This window comes from Rhopalosiphum padi, chromosome 3 (genome assembly GCF_020882245.1).
Source record: "Rhopalosiphum padi isolate XX-2018 chromosome 3, ASM2088224v1, whole genome shotgun sequence".
NCBI classification, from domain to species: Eukaryota; Metazoa; Arthropoda; class Insecta; order Hemiptera; family Aphididae; genus Rhopalosiphum; species Rhopalosiphum padi.
Genome location: NC_083599.1, coordinates 731,606 through 753,613, shown reverse-complemented (window position 1 = coordinate 753,613; position 22,008 = coordinate 731,606). Strand labels below are relative to the sequence as shown.

At 26.7% G+C, this 22,008-nt stretch overlaps 3 protein-coding genes across 3 annotated transcripts; 1 reads left to right on the top strand and 2 right to left on the bottom strand.

Moving 5' to 3' along the window:
- Positions 1-1,253: 1,253 nt before the first annotated feature.
- Positions 1,254-13,749, bottom strand: LOC132927394 (probable lysine-specific demethylase 4A). The gene is made up of 3 exons (XM_060991916.1): positions 13,609-13,749; positions 2,003-2,271; positions 1,254-1,650 (listed from the first exon to the last, which is right to left on the bottom strand). Exons 2-3 carry the CDS (start codon positions 2,194-2,196, stop codon positions 1,518-1,520), a joined length of 327 nt encoding a protein of 108 aa, XP_060847899.1. The 5' UTR covers positions 2,197-2,271; positions 13,609-13,749; the 3' UTR covers positions 1,254-1,517.
- LOC132923936 (general transcription factor II-I repeat domain-containing protein 2-like) lies at positions 8,628-10,244 on the top strand. The gene is made up of 3 exons (XM_060987949.1): positions 8,628-8,718; positions 8,920-9,874; positions 10,085-10,244. Exons 1-3 carry the CDS (start codon positions 8,628-8,630, stop codon positions 10,242-10,244), a joined length of 1,206 nt encoding a protein of 401 aa, XP_060843932.1.
- Positions 13,750-19,234: 5,485 nt separating the features above from the next.
- On the bottom strand, positions 19,235-21,571 carry LOC132923934 (uncharacterized). The gene has a single exon (XM_060987947.1). It carries the CDS (start codon positions 21,569-21,571, stop codon positions 19,235-19,237), a length of 2,337 nt encoding a protein of 778 aa, XP_060843930.1.
- Positions 21,572-22,008: the final 437 nt, after the last annotated feature.

Genomic DNA, 22,008 nt, shown 5'->3' with positions numbered 1-22,008 from the left:
AGAAGAATTACATAACTGATATCTGATTAAGCTTTGTTATTACATATCCAATAAATTTAAATTTAATGCATTAGATTATAAAAATAATACCAACTTATAAATTGAAATCCATTAAATAACACAGAATAGTTATAAAATGAAGTAATAAATATTATTTATTTTGTTTTATACAAAAAAAAAAATAAATGTATAGTTATTTAATTGAAAAAAATAAAATACATAATTACGATTGAAAATTATTATCTTATATTAGATCTTACTAATTAATAAAACCAATAAGATGTAAGCCTATTATAAATTTGATTATATATATAAAAAAAAAAAATGGATTAAAACTTCATTATAAATAGCTGACTTGGTAAATTTGTTGATGACCTCATATAAAAAAAGTTTTCATAATTGCTATCTATACTATTTATAATCAATGGTACTACTAAACCATGTTTAAAACTGATGCTGTACCATCAAATTTAAAAATACGCAGCTGCCCCGGTCACATTCGGTTGGCCAACATGGTAAAGCATATGATCCTTATCTCAGCCCGAGGTCGTCGCCATTTCGGATTATTTTTCACGATAAAAACATTAAAAACATAAAAACGGGTTGAAAAAAGAAATTCCGCAGTACGAGTACGACGTATGTATAAGATATGCGGACATATTGAAAAATCTGAAGGAAAAAGGCCATTAACTACTCCTATTCCGTCCATATTTCGGTGGTATTGCACACCTTAAAAAATAAAATGCATATAATAAAATCACTTAAGATGAAATATATAGAAGTTACCATGACTTTGGGCTTCCTTCGTGAATGCCAAGAAAATGATGTTTTCCACATTCCAAAACATTCCAATTTTTATTCCATAATTCTCAATCACATAGTCCAAAACTGTGCCAAGTTTATTTATATATTTTTAAAAAAAAAGTCATAAAGTGTAGGGTTTTAATAAATAGGGGTAAAATGTCATCCTAGAATAATCCTAAATTAATCCTAGAATAAATATGTTTAATATATAGTCTTAGAAAGTCGGTTAACCTACAACATTCAATTAAAATATAGACAAAAATGATAAGTGTTTAAAATAGGTGGTTGCGGTGCACCTCTCTGATTAAATTAGAAAAAAATCTTATACCATAAAACGTATATTTTAATGTCATCATTGAAATCTTGTTCTACAATATTTCAACTTACAAAGGTAATAAAATTTATAATTTCAATTGTAAAAAAAATGTAAAAAACAATATCTTCTACCATAAACTATTTTTAATCTACTCAAACATACATTGTTATATTCACTCCCAGTGACAAAAGAAACAAAGTTTTTTTTCTTATCATGAGTTTATAACACTCATGATGAACGAATTTATATCCATTCCATCAACATGTAACCATCCACTAACCTTTTCACTGTTAGCTCGTATGAAATCAATTGTCTAAACGATATCATGTCATTTTGAGAAAAGTTGAACACGACACCCCGTGCAAAATATTTAGCAATATTCAATTATAATCAAACCTTACAGACTTAAATTAAACAAATGCACATTTACATACTTGAGTTCAGCCGAATTTATCGATTGTGATTCATATAGTTCTTTTTTTGATAATTCATTTTTGCATTTTTCTTTATTATATTTGTCATCAATTGTACTATTATGTATAATAAAAAAAACAATTAAAATTACATAATAATAAGTATGAAAGTTTAATAAATGCATTATTTTAAGCACTAGCAGAATCACTTCCACTATTTTAGGTGTGTTTATTTCATAGCTAATAAAACTGTCTAAATTCTTTTAAGTATTTTTTATAAACATTTTGCAATTGACGACAAGCATTCTGGCTTTCTTTTAAGTCTATCTGCGAGGTCTTTAATTTTCTTTTCGTATATCTAAGAGAGAAGAAACGCTACTCAAATTTGTCTTAACTCATTTTCTCTATAGAAACTTACGCTACCGTATAAAATAAATAACTTATTTAGTAATGCACACGGGCGGCAAACCTTCGAGAAGTGTCGTCTTCTTGATGGCAACCAAAATATCTTCCATTAAGCCGGTCTTCATAGTTTTCAGGTTGTAAACGTCTCACAAAGGTTGCCATGTCAATTTTTACATTGTGCTTGCGGCAACTTCCTAGTGTCACTCTTTTTCGGTATTCTACCCAACGGGGCGATGCAAAGTTTGTTGATCCAGCCATATTGAAACCATGATTAAAACCAGCATGGTATCCATACGGAAAAGTTATTACAACTTCTATTTTCTCTTGTGTTATCTAAAACAATTATATAGAAACAATTAGAATAATTTAACAACATTTCGTATTCAAAATCTTCTATCTTGTCAAATGGAACAATATGAGTAGGCAACATTTGTGGATATTTAATAGGCATTAATTTATGTATAAGATATGCGGACATATTGAAAAATCTTAAGGAAAAAAACCATTAACTACTCCTTTAACGCGCCGTCCATATTCCAGTGGTATTTTTGGATTTTGAATGAAAATTTTATTAAAAAAAAAATTATTGCTTTTTCAACTTTAAGACAAATAAAATTTATATTTAAAATTGATATGTTTTTTATTTATTTATACATGCTTTGTTTAAAACTATACTATTTTTAAGAGCTGGGACTTTAATTTTAAACATAAATAATAATCAAGATATTCGTAAAATAGGTGGATTAATTGGTTTAATTTTAATAATTACTTTGATATCTTCATGTGTGTTTCCTTTTTTTTGTTGTTTTCTTTTGAATATTTTTTAATAATAAATTAGGATTTTTTTTTTAATTTTTTATTCTATTCGTGTCATTCATAATTTAATAAAATTATATAATAATTGTTAAATTTGAAAGAAAGATTTTAATTATTTATTAGAATAATATTGAATAGATTTGCTATAATTTTTTTTGCTTCTTTTTTTATAAGGTTAATATTTTATATATTTGATTAAGTATTTTCATTTTATTTTGTTTTGAACTTAATAATTTTTTATTTACTATATGTTATTTTATTTCTTTGTTTTTTTTTTTTGTATGATAATAATTTTCTTTATTGTTTTTTTTTCTTTAAAGGTTTTTGAAATTGGTTGAATTTAATATAATTGTAATAGAGGTTTAATTTTTTTTTTTTTTTAATTAATACTATATAGACAACATATTTTTTTAAATAGTTGTAGGGTTATTTTTATTATTTTTTTTTTATTACTTTTTATAATTTTATTTTTTATTTTAAATTAAAGATTAAATCTTAGTTACGCTATTTTTTTGTTTTTTACTAAAAGGCAAAATTTTGATTTAATTTTAAATTTTTTTTATGCCAAGCTAACTTTTTAAATTTTTGTTTTTTATATGATTAATTTATTTATAATAATATATTATTTTTATATTGAGAATATGTTTTATTTTTAACTAATAAATATTTAAAGTTTAAACATTTATAATGCTTTAAAAGATTAAGTTAGCAGCTTCTTTTTTAAAAATCTTTTTAATTGGGATTTTTTTTAATAATATTATTATTAACAGTAACAAACCTCTATTTTGGTTTCAATTAAAAATAAAAAAAAATCTATTATTAAGTCGAAATTAATATGTAATTTATTACTTCTTATTTAAAATAAATTATAAAATAATTTTTAAAAGCTAATTAAATGTTATAAATTTTAACTATTATCCTTTAAATTTTTCAATGTAGTATATCAAACTAAAATGAATAGAATAGCTTAAGACGATGGTGTCAATATTTAAAATATAATATATCTTATTGTTGCATTCATATTATAAATTATAATTTAGTAAAATTATTGAGTTTGCGACTCTAGTTGCATTACCGCGCAAACCAAATTTTACGAAATTGACTAATAGTTTTATTTACTATAAAAAATTAGAAAGTATATTAAAATACTATAATCACACCAGTGTCATAAACACAAAAAACACTTAAGGTTAACATACGCCACTGTTTCGACTTCGGCACTATAACGTCACATGCATATTTTCAAATGCTTGTATCTCATTGAATAATTAGTGTTTAAGTACGAGACAAATACCATCTTTCTTAAATAATTACATACTTTATAAATCTAAGCAAACTTGATTTATGTGTAGTGATGTTCTTTAAGAATATTTAAACATTTGTTTTATTATAATTAGTCACCATACATTTCAATAAGCTTATAACTTAAACTGATTAAAAATAAAAATGGATCATATCCAATAACAGTTTTAATTATATCAATGGGATAAAAAAATTAAATAAATTAAGAATACACATTAAATCATGATGAAAATGATAATTTCAAATTTGAAGTCTTAGACAGGTACGAATAATTTATTAAGAAACTTATATTTAATTTTCAAGCATCTTGAACCAAATGAATATTATCAAATTTAAAAAAAAAATCGAAAATTCTAAAGTTTATCAAAGTTCAAAACGAAAATATTAAAAAAAATATTTCATGTTGGAAATTTTAACATAAATATTTTGTAAACATTTTAAGTATTTATTCGTTATTCGTTTTGAGTTATATTTAAAAAAGAGAATCGATTTTGTCAAATACTAGTTTTAGATTTTTACATTGAAAAGTAATGAAAATAACTATCATGTCCCCAAGAGGGTAGACGATTTGAGTACCTAAATAGGTAGACGAACCTTTTTGATTCGTGTTACTTTTTCATCTACAGTTAATTATTGTAAGTAGCTCATAAAGTGATATTGCCATAATAATTAATAAAGTTATGCCAGGTTAAATAAAAAATTGAAATTTAATTTTAAAAATATAATAATAAAACTATAAGTCATAATCAATCACATTAGTAGTTAGTTGTTCTTTGTGAGTTAGAACTTTATTCAGCCCATAATCCCGGAGGGAATATTGAATTTTCATTTACGTATGTATCTACTAATTACTAAATAGTTATCAATCTCTGGCTCTAGGAAATATAATTCAAATGTCATTTCTAAGTACTTGCCTATTTCATTATTTAGGAATTCAGGATATAGTCTGAAGCCAAACCTAGTTCTTGTATTTATCTCCACCAATATTTTTATCGAAAATATTTATAAGGCCGTAACTATACGTGTACACGGCGTATTCCGCCGCGTTATCCGTCAAACTAAAAATGCATTTGTTTATTTTCAACTCGATGGAAAACACACAGCGTAGGTTACACAGCGTTCGAAACGCGGCGAATAAGTCGTGTATACCTTCAGTCTAAAAGTACAAATTACTAAAAACAAGTATTCATATAATAATATTACGTTAATGATAAATATTTAATTATTATTATTTTTTATAAAATATCAAAATTAAAAATTATTTTGAAAACCACTGTAAATCTAAATAAAATGTTTAGTGAAAGGTAACACAAATGCGTCCAGGACGCAATCCACCTGTTTTGGTATGCAATTCATGTGCACCGCCCTAAGAAATCGTCGGCTATTGAGAAATGTCCGTTAGGGGAGATTTATTACATTTTTTTTTCACGCAATACTACGATATCCTATAATAAGTCGCTTACATCTAAAAACAATGATTGAACGTAAATGTAACAAATCGTATACATGAAGTTAACAATTACTCGTCTACATCAATTCTTAAATTATGTACTAGTGATTTAAATATTTTTTTTATTATACATAAATTTATCGGGCAAACTCGTATCGACGGAACAGGATCAATATCTTCAGATCAATTTAAGTTCCAGTGTACCGCAATCGCCACTACTGACAACCAACAGACATTCATTTCACGCGTAGTTACAGTACCTAACGTATCTCCGACAATAGAACCTCGTGCATCTCATCCGACTCTGCACTCTGTCATCGCCCACTTAACGGTAATAATTATTACATTAATATTTTTTTATTTTGTTTTTAATAAGAACTACAATATTATTAACATTAATCGTCGTTAACAGTTTAGTCAAACATAAACTATGGCTTTTTGGAAATGTTATCCAGATAAATCTAAAATTCCGCAAAAAGACCGCGAAAACGTTCCCGATTGCGTGCTATTCCACTAAATTGTCGATGGGTAATACAATTTAATAATAATGCGATTAATAATAATAATAATAATAAGTTATTATAGCTAGTTTATCTTAATTTTTGGCCATGTTTGTTTTTAAATAAATAGGGTTCTATTATAAACTAGTTTTGTTTTTTTTTTTTTTTTGTTATTTATTATGCTTTAAAATCCGAGCTCTTATTAATATTAACTATTAAGTTATAACACTAATAAGTTAGTAATAACTAATAACAATCTGTATTTTGCGTATGACAATACATTTTTGGTTTCCGTTCTCACGTTTGACGTGGCAATGCCAGACCGGACCAGTGTTGCGTCAAAATGTCAAATAGCAATTTTTCGTTTTCCTATAGCTTAAGTCCCTAATTAAAACTTTAATTAATAACAGTATATAGATAATTATAATAATATTTATTATATTACTATATTATTAAATCTATATTTTTATTTTAACTAAAATAACTTATTTGACATTATTTATTTTAATTTTAATTTATTTATTAACAAATGATATCTTAATTTTAAATAAATAATAACTATATTTTTTTGGATTATTTTTTAATTACATATTTATTTATTAAGGTTTTAAGTTAAATTAAACTATTAATCTTCAAAATTAAAAATATTTGTTTTCAACCTTAATTAAATAATTAATACCATTAAATTTTCAATTTAATATGATATAATTTGAATATAGAGTTAATGGTACAAAATATTTTTAAATATATATAAAGACAGATTTACAATTTATAACCAATTAACAGCCATTTTATCTTTTAACTAATCATAAAGATATTGGTACTTTATATTTCTTATTTGGTATTTGATCAAGTAAAATTGAATCTACTCTTGGTAACTTACGTCAATTAAAATTAGGTCAAATTAATTCAATCATTAATAATAATCTACTATATAATGTAATTGTTACAATTGTTGCTTTTATTAAAAAAAATTTCATAACCATACCTATGTTGTAGGTGGTTTTGGAAACTAATTTCTATGATAATAGAATGTCCTGATAAATTATCTTTTGTATGATTAAAAACATTAAATTTTGATTATTATCTCCATCATTAATAATAATGACATGTAGATTTATAATAATTATAATAATGAAACAGAAACATTCAAAAATAGAATAATTTAATAATTTTTTTATTTATTTGATTGGATTATTAGAATGTATTGTTTGAGCGCATCATAAATTAACAATTAGGATAGACGTTGATATAAGAGCATACACCAACAATAATATTTGGACTTTCAATATAAATTACAATTTTTAAATGATTAGCTACTATGTATGGATTTAAAATTAATTTTTTACCATCAACAGTTTGATCTTTAGGTTAATTTTTTTTTGTTTACAATTGAATGTTTACCAGGTGTGATTCTCGCTGATTTATCTATTGATATTATTCTTCATGATACTTACTATCTAGTAGGTAGTTCATTTTCACTATGTTTTATCTATAGGAATTGTATTTGCTATTATTACTAGTTAAATTCAATGAAACTATTTTTACTAGATTTTAAATAAATATTTTTATTATTCTAATATATTTTAGAGTAAATATAACTTTTTTCCCTTAGTTTTAACTTTTTACTATGTACAAAAATGTCATAAGATTAATAATTTATATTATAATTTTAATTTACAATACATTTTTTTTTTTTTTAATAACTATTTTTAAATTAAATTTAAGTAACTTTATTGAATCAATTCATAATAAACCACCTTTAAAACATTCATACTCAGAATTACCATTAATTATTGATTTCTAATAAGCCAGAATTAATATGCAATAAACTTAATATTCATTTCTAAGGAATAATTTTTTTTTTAGAAATTATAAATTGAATAAAACTAAGATTCCAAAATAGAAATTCACCACTAATAGAACAATTTTTTTTTTCATGATCATACAATTTTTATTATAATTATAAAAATTTCTTATATAATACAAATTTATGAAAATCAAATAATTGAATTTATTTGAACTACCTCCCGTTATTCTTATTATTATTCCTATACCTTCACTTTATTTTCTTTGTTTAATAGATGAAATTAAATGTCCAATTTTTACAATTACAATTTTTAGTTAATATTGAAATACATAAATTATAGCTAGGCTAGGATTTCTTTGCATTTCCATGATATTTCCTTTATAATTTTTTCATAATAATTGCACATCTGTGAATTTCAAATATATTTAAGAGGACATTATACCCGCATGTGTTGCCTCTGTCTCACTAATGTAGATCAGGGGTCTCCAAACTACGGCCCGCGGGCCGGATACGGCCCGCGAACAAGTTTTAAACGGCCCGCAGCACCCATAAGACGGTAAATAAAATATAGATATCTAAATATATATTGTGTAATTTAAAAAGTCGTTATCGCGGGCACGTATCATAATTTATGACGACAGACATTGCAATTTCCTTATATTTTTAGTTTTAACGTCGATAACGGAGAGATTAGCCACATAGACGAGCGGTACGACGAAATCATTTCATAACGTTTGTACAGTTACATGTCTAAGTTTGCAGTGCCTTTATTATAAATATTATTCTTTACCTATTAATTCACCAATTCAACATGTCAGGAAGAGGATTGAAAAGGAAAATAGATTCAGAATGTCGTGTTTTCAATGAAAAGTGGTCGTTGGATTATTTCGTAATTTATTCAGGTGACAAAATAATTTGTTTAATATGCAAAGAAAGTATTTCTGTACTTAAGGAGTACAATATTCGAAGGCATTATGAAACGAAACATAAGACAACTTTTTCAAAATTTACTGAGAAATTACGGTTAGATAAATTGCAGTCACTTCAAAATAATTTTTCATCACAACAATTATTATTTAAAAAACAAAAAAATATTAATGAAGCTGCTACAAAGGCTAGTTTTCGTATTTCACATCTATTGGCAAAAAGAGGAAAAGCGTTTTCTGATGGTAGTTTAATAAAAGAATGTATAATTCAAGCAGTTGAAGAAATTTGTCCAGAAAGAATTGATACTTTTAAAAATATTAGCCTTTCTGCTAACACAGTTGCCCGTAGAATTGACGATATTAGTAATAATTTAAATTCCCAGGTTAGTAATAAGACTCAAGAATTCATTTCGTTTAGTATAGCACTTGACGAATCAACAGATGTATGTGATACGTCACAGTTACTTTTATTTATTCGAGGTGTTAATAAAGATTTAGAAATTTCAAATGAACTACTTTCTGTACATAGCATGCATGGAACTACGACAGGTATCGACATATTTAAAGTTATTGAAAAATCATTTTTAGAATATAATTTGAAGTGGGAAAATTTGAAATGTATCACTACTGATGGCGGAAGAAATATGTGTGGCACAAAAAAAGGTTTAATTGGACAGATATTTACGAATTGTGAAAAAGAAGGTTTTCAACCAATGACTTTGCATTGTATTATACATCAGCAGGCATTATGCGGAAAAACTTTAGACTTGTCTTGTGTTATGGATCCAATAATATCAACAGTAAATTTTATTCGCTCGAGCGCACTTAGGCATCGTCAGTTTCAAGATTTTTTGAAAGAAATAGAAACGGAGTACCCAGATATACCGTATTTTACCGCAGTTCGATGGCTTAGTCGCGGAAAAGTCCTATCGCGATTTTTTGAACTAAGAAATGAAATTGAAATATTTCTAATTGATAAGAATCGACCATTGCCTTTACTTACAGATAGTGAATGGGTTTGGAAATTAGCTTTTTTAGTGGATATCACAAAATATATGAACGACTTCAACCTAAAATTACAAGGTAAAGATGTTCTAATTTGCGATGTTTACACATTAGTAAAAGCATTTAGGCAAAAACTTATTTTATTTGAAACGCAAATTTCAAAAAATTGTTTTATTCATTTTTCTACTTGTGATAAATATAACAAAGAATCAAGAACACAATTTCCAGTCGACTTCGCTCAAAAAATAATTTCTGAACTTAAAATCCAATTTAAACAACGTTTTTCTGACCTTGACGTAAAATCGGAAGAAATAAATATTTTTCAAAATCCGTTTAGTTGTGATATTGAGAAGTTACCTCCTACCCTTCAAATGGAAATGATTGATTTACAGAGTAATGATGCACTGAAAATCAAACATCGTGAAGAGACTTTAGTTGATTTTTATAAATTTCTCCCAGATATACAGTATCCAAATTTAAAAAAAATTTGCAATTGAATATATATCTGTATTTGCTACGACTTATTTGTGCGAGCAAACTTTTTCTAAAATGAAATACATCAAATCGAAATATAGATCGGCCATGACTGACAAACACTTGGAGTCAATTTTGAAAATTGGAACTAGCAACATACAACCTCAATTCGATCGAATATTAGCAGAAAAACATCAATTTCATACTTCTCATTAAAAAAAAAAAATTATTAAAATTACAATGTAATCATTTAAATTTATACCAATTATATTTAAGTATATTGTAGACAATATTTTATAAAAAGATTTAAAGTTAACTTATATTTGTATACCTATATTTTGATAAAATTAAAAATTATATGTGTTAATAAACTTTTGGCCCGCTAAGAGCATTTGATATTTTTTGTGGCACTTCAATAAAAAAGTTTGGAGACCCCTGATGTAGATCATAGTAACTTTTCGTTCAGCAGAACACTTTTTGTGATGTTAGCTTTAATATTAATGGTAATAATGTTATCTGGGGCATCTCATAGGCTTTTATTGGTATATTAGTTTTTAAGCGAGTTACGAGCATTTTAAAGTTTTAATATTTTACATAACCATAATTCACATAAAAATTAAATGTTAATGAAAATTTGCTATGATCTACATTAGTAAAACAGAGACAACACATGCGGGTATAACATCCTCTTAAACTATAATAATATAGTTTATAGATGTTACCTTGGTCATCAATATAAATTTATTTTTTTTTAAATAATTAAGAATTGAATTAAGAATATAAAATAATATATTAAACTTTTTTTACAGTAAAGGAGTTCCAAAGAGTTTAATAAAAAATACCTCAGCTTAATGGGCTATATTAGGTTTATCCATGGGATAAACCTAAGGTAAATCTGGAGCCATATAATCACTTAAGTATTTAAATTTGTATATATAATTGTTTTGTATGAACTTATTTATTAATGTATATATAATTTAATCTTATTGTCTTGGTCAATCACTATGACCTTTTCCTAATAAACACATTTAATAGGTATATATTAATATATTATACGGCTCTTTAATACAGTCAAGTACCTATCAAAGTAATACTTCCATTTTTATGCATGATTATTAACTTTACTTTTAACATAGTTATGTAATCGTGATTATAGTGTATACAATAGATAGTGTACTACAAATACTACAAGCATTCAACATATTAAAACTAATAATTAAGTTAAGTTTTTATAACTAGGTATATAATATCAATTTTTACTCTTCAAGCAAAGATTTAAAACAGTGAATGCTAGAAATTGTTAAAAAAAAAAGTTGTTGCATTTCAGAAGATTTCAAAAAATACAAATAATACTACACATTTATGCATTGAAAACCTTAAAATATACATCTCATGTTCTCTTAGAATATTAAAAAATATGTTCAAATTCAAAATACTGTACACTGATTCTTTAATAAATTTAAAACCATTTTATTATGGTTAAAATTTAAAATTTGGTCATAGACATCAACTTTAGACAACCTAAGTATAATGTAAAGAAATTGGTTAATGATATTTTTTATTATAAAACATCATTAAGTTAAACAAAATTACCTTTTCCAGTTATGAACCATTTACATGGGAAAAACTGCATGACCAAGTAAACAAATAAACCGTTAAAAGCAATCTTTATTTTAGAATTATATTAAAAAAGTTAGTTACTCGCCAATAATCAAAAAAATTTAAATATCAAGATTTAAACAATAATAAATTACTTTTGTATTATATTTTTGATAAATCTTTCCTAGATATGTGAATCATATCTTCTAATATGATGTAACTATAAAATGCACCATAAACTTTTTTCCGTGCATTCTTTGCTAAATAAATCTTTACTTACCCTTGTCACTGCATATGCTTATAAAAAATAAAAATGTATGCAGGTCGGACAAATATTGAATCAAAATACTTAACATGTTTGCTTATTTTACTTAATAAGGTAATAATCTCCGTGTCACACTAAGTTATAGTTGTAAGTATTAGGTACATAATATTATTGTGATACATATACACATTGTCATAAATCTACAGGTGGTTAATGAATTAAACTGATAACCACAGTCACTATCAATAGCATATTCTGAATACACTGTCTATCAACTATATACATATATATCGAATAATTTTGATTATAAGAGGTGACAAGTCCAAATAAAAATTATACTATATTTAATGTCATAACTACTAAATGCAATTATTCAAATTATTTTTTAAAGATAATCATTGAATTCATTGTCTATTAAAAATTAAATAATATGTTCTCTTAGTAAAAAATAACTATCTTTATATTGAGGTCAGCATTCATTCAGCAACATTAATCCACTCATGGTCCCTCACTACTAGATATTAGATATAGCAATCTCTACTCAAATCTCAATTACCTATTACTTATTTTTTAGATTATTACCTTAAATATATGATACTCAATTAACTATAGGTTACCTACCTATTAATAAATTAATTTTCACTAATACCATAAATTATTTTACACTAGTTGTAACGCCCCTAGCTCATCATGATATCACAATCACATACTATAATTTTTTCATGTGGTCAAAAACCATCTAATTAAGTACACCCAACACTAAATAGAGATTTTATATTTAGAATTGTTAATTTAAATAAATAAAATAAGTATTTATTAGAAATACAGGGGCGGACTGGGACCCAATCGGCCAACTGTTCTGCAAAAAACATTGTCCCTAACGTAAAGCATTATCACACCTAGTGAACAAAAAAATTTTTACCTCATGTTTTTTTTTAGTTCTCAAATTATTAACTAAATAAAATATATTTATATTTATGGATAAACTGTTATTTAATTTTGATTCTCCTTAAAATGTAGTTTATCATATATATATATATACTGTAAAATTAAATTTTTTTTTTTACTGATGTATCCAAAAATAATTTATAATAAGTTTTTTTCTTAATTATTAAATATAATGAAATTGGTATATATAGTTTTTATTTTAAATCACTGTTTAATAATATGAATATAAACATTGTTTATATAAATTGAAAAAAATACTGGCAAACAAACTAACAAATGCTATTATAGCTCATACATAAAATATATCTGTAGTATAATAATTACATACTTAGTAAACATTTTTAAAATAAACGAAATAATGTTAACATATAATAATTATAAAATTATGTTCCTCAACCTTATGTATCTAAAGAGTTGTTGACAATTAATTATTTTTTAAATCATAAATTAAGTATGACAAATTATTTTACATGTAGGTACATACTAATAAAATAATAATTAAGTTAAATAATGTATACACAATATAATAAGGAAACATATAATAAGTAATATATAAATTAAAAAAGTTAACTCACCAAAGAATTTTCTCTTACAGCTACAATTAGGCAACTTTAGTGTTTTGGTTGCGTTACACAATCATCTAAATATTGGGAATACAATAATAAAAAGTAATTAGATATATACTAATAATATTAAAAGAAAAATGAATTCAGTAAACATTTTAAACATATTATTTTATAGATTATTAGATTTTATTTTAATCTGCAATTTATTATTAAAATATATGATGTAATATAGGTATATAGGTATAGTATACTCAATTATTTATACTTGCCAACAAATATTTTGTTAGATGTGCATGTAGTGACCGAACCAATGATATACTTTTTTGTTTTAGCTCATTGGCAATAGCCTGCAAATTTATCAGTTTTTTTAAACGAACTTTTCAGCTCGGCCTTTTGGTTTTCTTTCCATAATGTATTATTGTATTATGTGTTTATTTAAGAGGACGTCTCACCAGTCACCCGCATGTATTGATTCCGTCTTACACACGTACGACATGGTGAATTTTCGTTCACCAGTTTCAATAGTGTGCTTTTAATTTTAATATTAGACCTTTTATCAAACTTTTAGGCAACAATATTATCTGTGTTTTCTCATTGGTTTTTTACGATATTTTAATTATTTAGTGAATTATGAGCGTTTTAAAATACTTAATAATTTGATACTCATAACTCACCTAAAAATTAAAATATCGTAAAAACCAACGAGAGAACACAGATAATGGTCTTGCCTAAGTTTGATAATAGGTCAATTCACTCTAATATTAAAACTAAAAGCACACTATTGAAACTGGTGAACGAAAATTGACCATGTCGTACGTGTGTAAGACGGACTAGACGGAGACAACACATGTGGGTGAGACGTCCTTTCGAGTATTAAATCACAGCTGTATTTAATTCTACACTAAGTAAACAAATTATTTCATACGCGAGGTTGGGTACACGACACTACGACAAACACAGAAATAAGAATCAGTAATATAATAGATACAACCATAACCATACTGTCATAGTATCATAGCTCAATATTAAAATTGTAATAACTATTTTAGGAATATGTTTCCCGGTATTCGCCGGCGGTGGTCGACTGCTGATAGCACAGCGATGTATATATATATATATTATACAGACTATAATATTAATACTCCGTTTCGCGAGTGGAGGTAAACGAGTCGCACATTATCCATCGTATCTGCCGCCGTCAATAATACGGAGGCCAAATTTCTTCCACTCATTACAGTCCGACGATTACGTATGCGAGCAGATCTTTGCCGACCAAAAGCTTTACGATCGTGACCGAACAGGCGAAAGTGGTGTGAGACTGTGAGAAGCACATCGACCAACGATGAAAAACGTGTAGACAGTTAGTATAGGTCTCATTAAAAACGGACTATAGCATATTGCGTGATATCATTAAATTAATTATAGATTGCTCGGTGACAATGCTCACTGTTATAGAAGTCTCGTACAAGTCGCACACGAGGTTCACATACACACGCACCGTTATACGATATTGCGACCAACACCGCTAAATACGACGGACACGTAAAAGTTCGTGACGAACAGAGAAGCTAGACTGACGGGCAGCACTAATCACGGCCAGTGGCAAGCTATCCATGTTGGCCGGGGGGAATGAGGGGGGTCGCGCACCGATAAGGTACGGACGGCACCCGCATTGACATGCTGAAAAACCGGCGCTCAAACACTATAATACATTTATTATATTATTTTATTTTTGGTTGCTACCTAACGACCACGACGATCAATCATAAATCATAATACAAATTACAATGTTGTAACTTTTTTATTTATCTCATCACGCACCAAGCGCAATTGTCAATTGTGTAATGGCTAATGGCTAACTCGGATACTATAATAATATTTATTGTTTATTAATAATTGATTTTATTGATACATAAAGTATCTATACAAGTATATTATAGTATGATGGTCAGAAATTGAAAACAAATAACAGTTATTTAGTTTTGTAAATTGTAATTTATTTAAAACAACCTATAACATGTAATTTTGAAATACCAGATGATATTTTAAAAAATTCAAAATAAATAAATAAAAACTGATGGTTTTCAAAATTTTTCAACTCAAAATAAATTTTCCTGTTTTTAAACATTATAAAATACGTATTTAAATAAAGTAAGATCAAACAAACAAATTTTTGCAATTTGCAAAATCAAACATATTGACATTTTCAATAAAATTTGCTGTTTCTAGTGCGATATTAGTTTTTAATTTACCAGTAGCAACAGGTATTAACTTACGAAGCTGCAACAGATCTTCATCTACTAAGAATTTGTATTGCCAACTATCACGACATTTTTTGAAAAACGTTTGGGGCAATGTGAGCGAACAGGTGCAATTTTGCACATTGCCCATGCAGTATTACTTTTTATGTGAATTTCATAAGCTTTTTTAATATCTCGAAATTAAATTTATTTATTTTAAATTTGTATTTTATCACCTAATAAATTATTCCGTAAGCTTTTTATCAAATTAAGTATATGATAAATTAAAAATAATTTTTAACTATTTATGTATATTGTCTACTGATGGGTTATGATATTATGTTGTACCGAGTAATGAAAACATTCTTATATTTTGTGATCCCTCATAACTATTCGAGTTTAGCCAACGACGTAACGTACATTCACCAGGTAAAATAATTTTATTTTTAACATATATATTTTATACATCGATGACGATTTGTAATAAAAAGATAAAGATAATTATTTTTCTTCACTTGCTTACTGTCGTTGCTTACGCGATTTATGGTTAATATGGTTTAAATTTATGTTTCAAAAACTCATTGTTGCCCTTTTATGTTTAGTAGCTTTCACAATCGTAGGCATCAGTTTTTTAATTGTTCATTTTTTAACTGTAGATTTGGGGGAATTATTGATTCCGCCGGCTACTGTTTATAATATTTGCATATCGATTCCACCGGACACTGTTTATGCTCCCATTGTATATTTATTTTAAAATATATAGACCTACATAATATACAATATATATTAATAAAATGTATAAAATGATAATAATAATTGTATATTTCAAAAATAGAATGTATAATCTAATTAATATAAATGTAATTACTTTTGGTAATATTTGGACACATGTTTTAAATACGAGTGGAAAGAAGAAAAGTGAATATATATAATATTTACTTAGAAATTGTATTATCGTTCAAATCATTAAATCAATTTTTAATATGTACTTACATTGTTTTTTTGTTGTTGTTGTTAAAAGCACTATTTTAGCTAATTAAATTATACAACACAGACACGATTATGTTTCAATGTGTTCTGCTGTAAGCATGGAAACATATTGTATACAAATTAAAATCGAAAATAATACGATAATAAGAACGAAAATAGAAATGCGTTTATTATTCAAGCTCTCTAATAACACAATTTACTAATAGTATGGTCTTGACGTGATAACTCAGTGATTGGCAATGTAATAATATATTACTATTATTTTATTGCCACATTTTTTAATGATTATTCATAATTCATCTTAAAAATTAGAATACATTAGGAGAGTTTAAAACATTCATTTTAGTCATTGAAAGATGTCCGCCCCTAAAAAATTGCACGCTTCCCCCCATTAACCCGACACTGCGTATAACTCATAAACTACTCGCCCTAAATTCAATTTTTATGTATCAAAATACTCAGAAAAATATTCTACTTTGGAATATGAAATTAAGAATCTAAGTTGTCATTCAAAAAAGTAAAAACTTAAAAAAATATTTAAAAATTTATATTTTTAATAAAAACGTTTTTTTTTAACAAATTGAACCTATATACAGCCCCCCCTGAGAGAATGACCTTATCGTTTTTATATTCTATTGTTATTTAATTTTATATTCGACTTTCAAAAAAAAAAAAAATTAATTTAAATTATGTTTAAATTGTTTTGAGAGAATATTTAGACAAATCGTTGTATCAAATCTAGACTTGTTTCATATTTATGTTGAACAACATAGCTTTAGATTATTTAAATTAAATGTAAGTAAAATTCAATTGGATAGTTAGTATCAACAATTACACATGCCTTTCCCTGCTGTGACTATTCATAGCAAAATAGTGTCATACAGAATTTCATATTTATCATTATTAAAAAAACATATTATAGTTAGTTATAAACATTACAAGTAATTGAGTAAGAATGCAATATTATACCTGTAGTTAAAAATAATTCCACAGTTGTGTTGTACTATTTTATTGGTAATTAAATTACTACTAATTTTAGCTTTCTAAAATATCTCACATCTCTATGGTCATTAGTTTCTTCATACATTTTAACTTTGATTAAATAAATAATATTCTTCTTGAGGTCTTCCAAAAATTAAAAAGCACATATAAAATTCCATAACTTTTGATATAATATGATCTTTTGGTTATTGGTAATCTAGGAAGAATAAGTAGGTATTTGGAAGGGGGAATCTATGTATTAAATATATGAGATAAAAAACAATACAAATGTAAATATCTAAAACTATTAAATTTAATAATAAAGAAGAATTAATATGTTTTTTTTTAATTAAAATAAATATGGTTTTCAATTTTAATTGATACAGCATTGATATTTTATCTCTTTCTACTTTTTTTGAATTGAAACTTAATTTTGAATAACATAGAAAGTAATGAACTCCTTCATAGAAATTACTTTTAAAAAAGATGGGCAAGTAGGTACAATAAATGTTGAATGAGTCACTGTGTTGTCATGGTGGTTGTGTTATACTTGTATACAATAATATAATAATGAATACAACAATCGATTCTGAATGAAGATGGTCCGTCAGCCTATAACTAAATATATTTCATGTTATGTTTTTTGATATTGCTATTAGATAAAGTAATTTATATTATCTACCTACCATTAGTAGGTAATATAATAGGTTGAATTAATTTTTGTCGAAAACATTACATTTTAAAAAGTCATTATGTGTATAAAATATATAAATGCAAATGAAAGTTCATGTCCCTTCAAATAATATTTTTGATTTATAACAAAATAATGAAAAACGTTATTCATACTGAATATATGTAATTTAGTCCAAGTTTTAAATTCAAATGTTTATAAAAAAAATTGTGCATTGGTATTTTTAGATTTTGTTTCCATTATGAATTTATAAAGAAGTTTGAATTATAAATTTAAGCATTTAAAGCCTTAAAACCTATAAAAATTGAAAATTTTGTTATTATTTTACTGCAAAATATATTTTGTAATTTATATATCGTTATGACTTTGACAAATTTAAACCTCAATTACATAAAAAAAAAAAAAAAATGTGACAATGTAATTTTAGTTATGTGGGATTTTGTATTAATTTTTTAAAGATTTTGAGCAAATAATATTTTATTGACATTGATTGGAAAATCTATAAACAATTAATAAATGAAAATATCTATAAAAAAACTCAAAAACATTTAGTTTATTATATATTTTTTTTTTTTTTTTTTTTTTTTTATTGAACTTAAAAAACATCAACAGCAAAGGTTATTAGTTTTGTGTAAAATTACATAGTCGTTATTAAAAATTACAGTATATATATAGTGTTCTTTTTATATGATTACAATTTACATTTATATTACAATTTTCTTTAACGGTAGGTTCAAATTTTGTCGTATAAATCCGATTTTTTGAGGAAGGTTAACATGTTCGATGTGTTTTCACTATCTGGTCCTAGAGCTTCATACAGGTTGGGTGGGATGTTGTATTTTTTAAGATGTTCGGCGTATTGGTAACACTCTGTTATTATATGCTTCACTGTTAGTGTAACCCCACAGACTATACATTGGGTGGGTTCTTTTTTGGCCATGAGGTGTTGATGGGTCAGCCTTGTGTGACCTATTCGGAGACGATTTATAAGAATTTTTTCTTTTCTGCTAAGATTTGGGTTTTGCCAGTTAAAAATTGTGTTTTTAATTTCGTTGAGTTTGGTCTGTTGTTTTGACCAGTGCGTTTGCCATTTTGTTAGTGATTTGTTTTTGATGTGGGTTTTGATGTCATCATATGTTACTGTGTCCAGGAATTGTATATTGAGGTTGTTTGGTTGTGCCGCTTCCTTTGCTGCTTGATCCGCCGTCTCGTTCCCCCTTATATTTGTGTGGCCTGGTACCCAAATGAAAATGATATTTATTCCCTTAAGCTTTAGGTCGTAGGTTTTTTCTTGTATGTTCTTTGCAATGTCTGTTGGGTTTGTATTGTTTTCTAAGCTTCGTAGTGTGCTCAGTGAATCAGTGAGTATCAGATTATTTGTTGACATTTTATCTTGTATTTGTATGAATTCTATAGTTTTGAAGACGGCTATTGTCTCAGCAGAAAAAATAGAACATTCTTTTGGTAGTCTATATTTGATTGTTGTTTCGTGGTGTACAATTGCAATGCCTACTCCTTTTTCAGTTTTTGAAGCATCTGTAAAGAACATGTTGCAATTTTGGTAAATCTCTAGAACTTTTCTCAGATGTTCTTGGTATATTATTGGGTTCGTATTTTCTTTTTTATTTTGAGCTAGCTCCATATTTATCTCCAATTTGAAAGTCCATGGTGGGAAGCTGTATGGATTTACTTTGAGAATAGAGCCCAGCTGGATTTTATCTTCATTGGCAGTTTGAATGGTTTCAACTATGTGTTTGTTGGCTGGATTGTCTGTATTTCTAGTGATGCTAGCTGCGTAGAGAAGTGTCTTCTCTGCTCTTCTTAGCTCTGGGGGTGCTTCTTGTGCTATGTTTCTTATGCTTTCTATAGGGCTTGATTTGAAAGCTCCTATGCATAGTCTTATGCTGGAGTTTAATGTACTGTCTATTATTTTAAGATGTGAGTGACTGGTTGATTGGTATAAAATTGCTCCGTAGTCTAACTTTGCTCTGATAAGTTGTCTATGTATGCGGATTAGTGAATGTTCATCTCCCCCCCATTGGGTGTGACTTAATACTTTTATTAAATTCAATCTTTGGTTAATATCCGTTTTTAGGTATTTTAGATGTTGGATCCAGTTCATTTTTGTATCGAATTTCAAGCCGAGAATTTTGACTTTGTTATTGTTTGGTATGTTTTTTCCATCTATTTGAACGTTTATATGTTTTGGCCCTCTTTTTTTAGAGAATATAATGCATTGGGATTTTGAATTGGAAAATTTGAAACCTGACGTATTGGCCCATTGAGTTAGTTTGTTGGCTGTTTCTTCGAGGAACCTTTGTACAGTTGATAGGTTGTTACTCCTGCACCAGAAGTTAAAGTCATCTGCGAATAACATCGCGTTTACTGGATATTTGATATTTTCCATTATATTGTTGATTGCTAACAGAAACAAAGTTACTGATAGTGACGAACCTTGGGGTACACCGTTTTCTTGTACGAGATTTGCAGAGAGTGTGTTTGATACTTTGACTGCGAATTGTCGATTGTCTAGGAAACTTTTAATATATTGCAGCATATTACCATTAGATATAATTTTACTGAGTATATGAATTACTCGATGTCTCCATATAGTGTCGTAGGCTTTTGTAATGTCTAGACATATCATTCCAAGATACTGATTTGTGGCAAATGTTTTGTTTATTTCGGAGTGTATGGTAACTAAATTGTCAAGTGTGGAACGAGATCTGCGGAACCCGCTTTGTTTGTTTGATATATGTTTATTCTTTTCGAGGAACCATATGAGCCGGTTGTTTATTATCTTTTCCAATATTTTTGCCATTGTATTTAAAAGTGTTATGGGTCTATATCCTTCCGTCGTGTATTTGTTTTTACCTGGTTTGGGTAGCGGTATAACTGTTCCTCTCTTCCATTCTCTGGGGATGATGCCTGTGCTCCATATGTTGTTGTAGATCCTTAGTAGTGATTCTTTAGATTTTGTCCCTAAGTTTTGTAGAAAGCTGTAAGGAATTCCATCAGGACCTGGACTCTTACTATTGCATTTGTTTAACGTCTGCTCTATTTCATTCATTGTTATTGGGAGATTTATGTTGTACTGGTCCGGGTTTGATGAGTTTATTACAGATACTATTTGTTGTTTTTCATTTGGTGTTTTTATTTCGGAGATGAATTTTTTATCATATGAGTTATTGCTTGAGTTATTTTGGAAAAAACTGGCGAGTTTGTTGGCCACTTCCTCTGGGTCTACGATTGTATCGTGATCATTTTTTAGAATGATTTCATTGCCTCTGCTGAGGCCTTTAAGTGATTTTATTTTATTCCATATCTCTGAGGCCTTGGCTTGTGAATTTATCGAGTTTGTGAATTGATTCCAAGACGTTTTTTTTGCTATGATTTATGATGTACTTAGCTTTGGCTCTTAACTGTTTTAACTTTATGTAGTTTTCTTGTGAATTGTTTTTTTTAAATGTGTTGAGTGCGTTGTTTTTATCTTTAATGGCCATTAAT

Bases quoted from the DNA above. Each gene is read 5' to 3' on its own strand.
- LOC132927394 (XM_060991916.1), bottom strand. From the start codon at position 2,196: ATGGCTGGATCAACAAACTTTGCATCGCCCCGTTGGGTAGAATACCGA. The intron at 1,651-2,002 runs GTTTGCCGCCCG...TATACATAATAG, and splicing joins GAAGACGACACTTCTCGAAG to TACAATTGATGACAAATATA.
- LOC132923936 (XM_060987949.1), top strand. From the start codon at position 8,628: ATGTCAGGAAGAGGATTGAAAAGGAAAATAGATTCAGAATGTCGTGTT. The intron at 8,719-8,919 runs GTGACAAAATAA...ATATTAATGAAG, and splicing joins TTATTTCGTAATTTATTCAG to CTGCTACAAAGGCTAGTTTT. The intron at 9,875-10,084 runs GCAAAAACTTAT...AAATCCGTTTAG, and splicing joins ACATTAGTAAAAGCATTTAG to TTGTGATATTGAGAAGTTAC.
- LOC132923934 (XM_060987947.1), bottom strand. From the start codon at position 21,571: ATGAATGAAATAGAGCAGACGTTAAACAAATGCAATAGTAAGAGTCCA.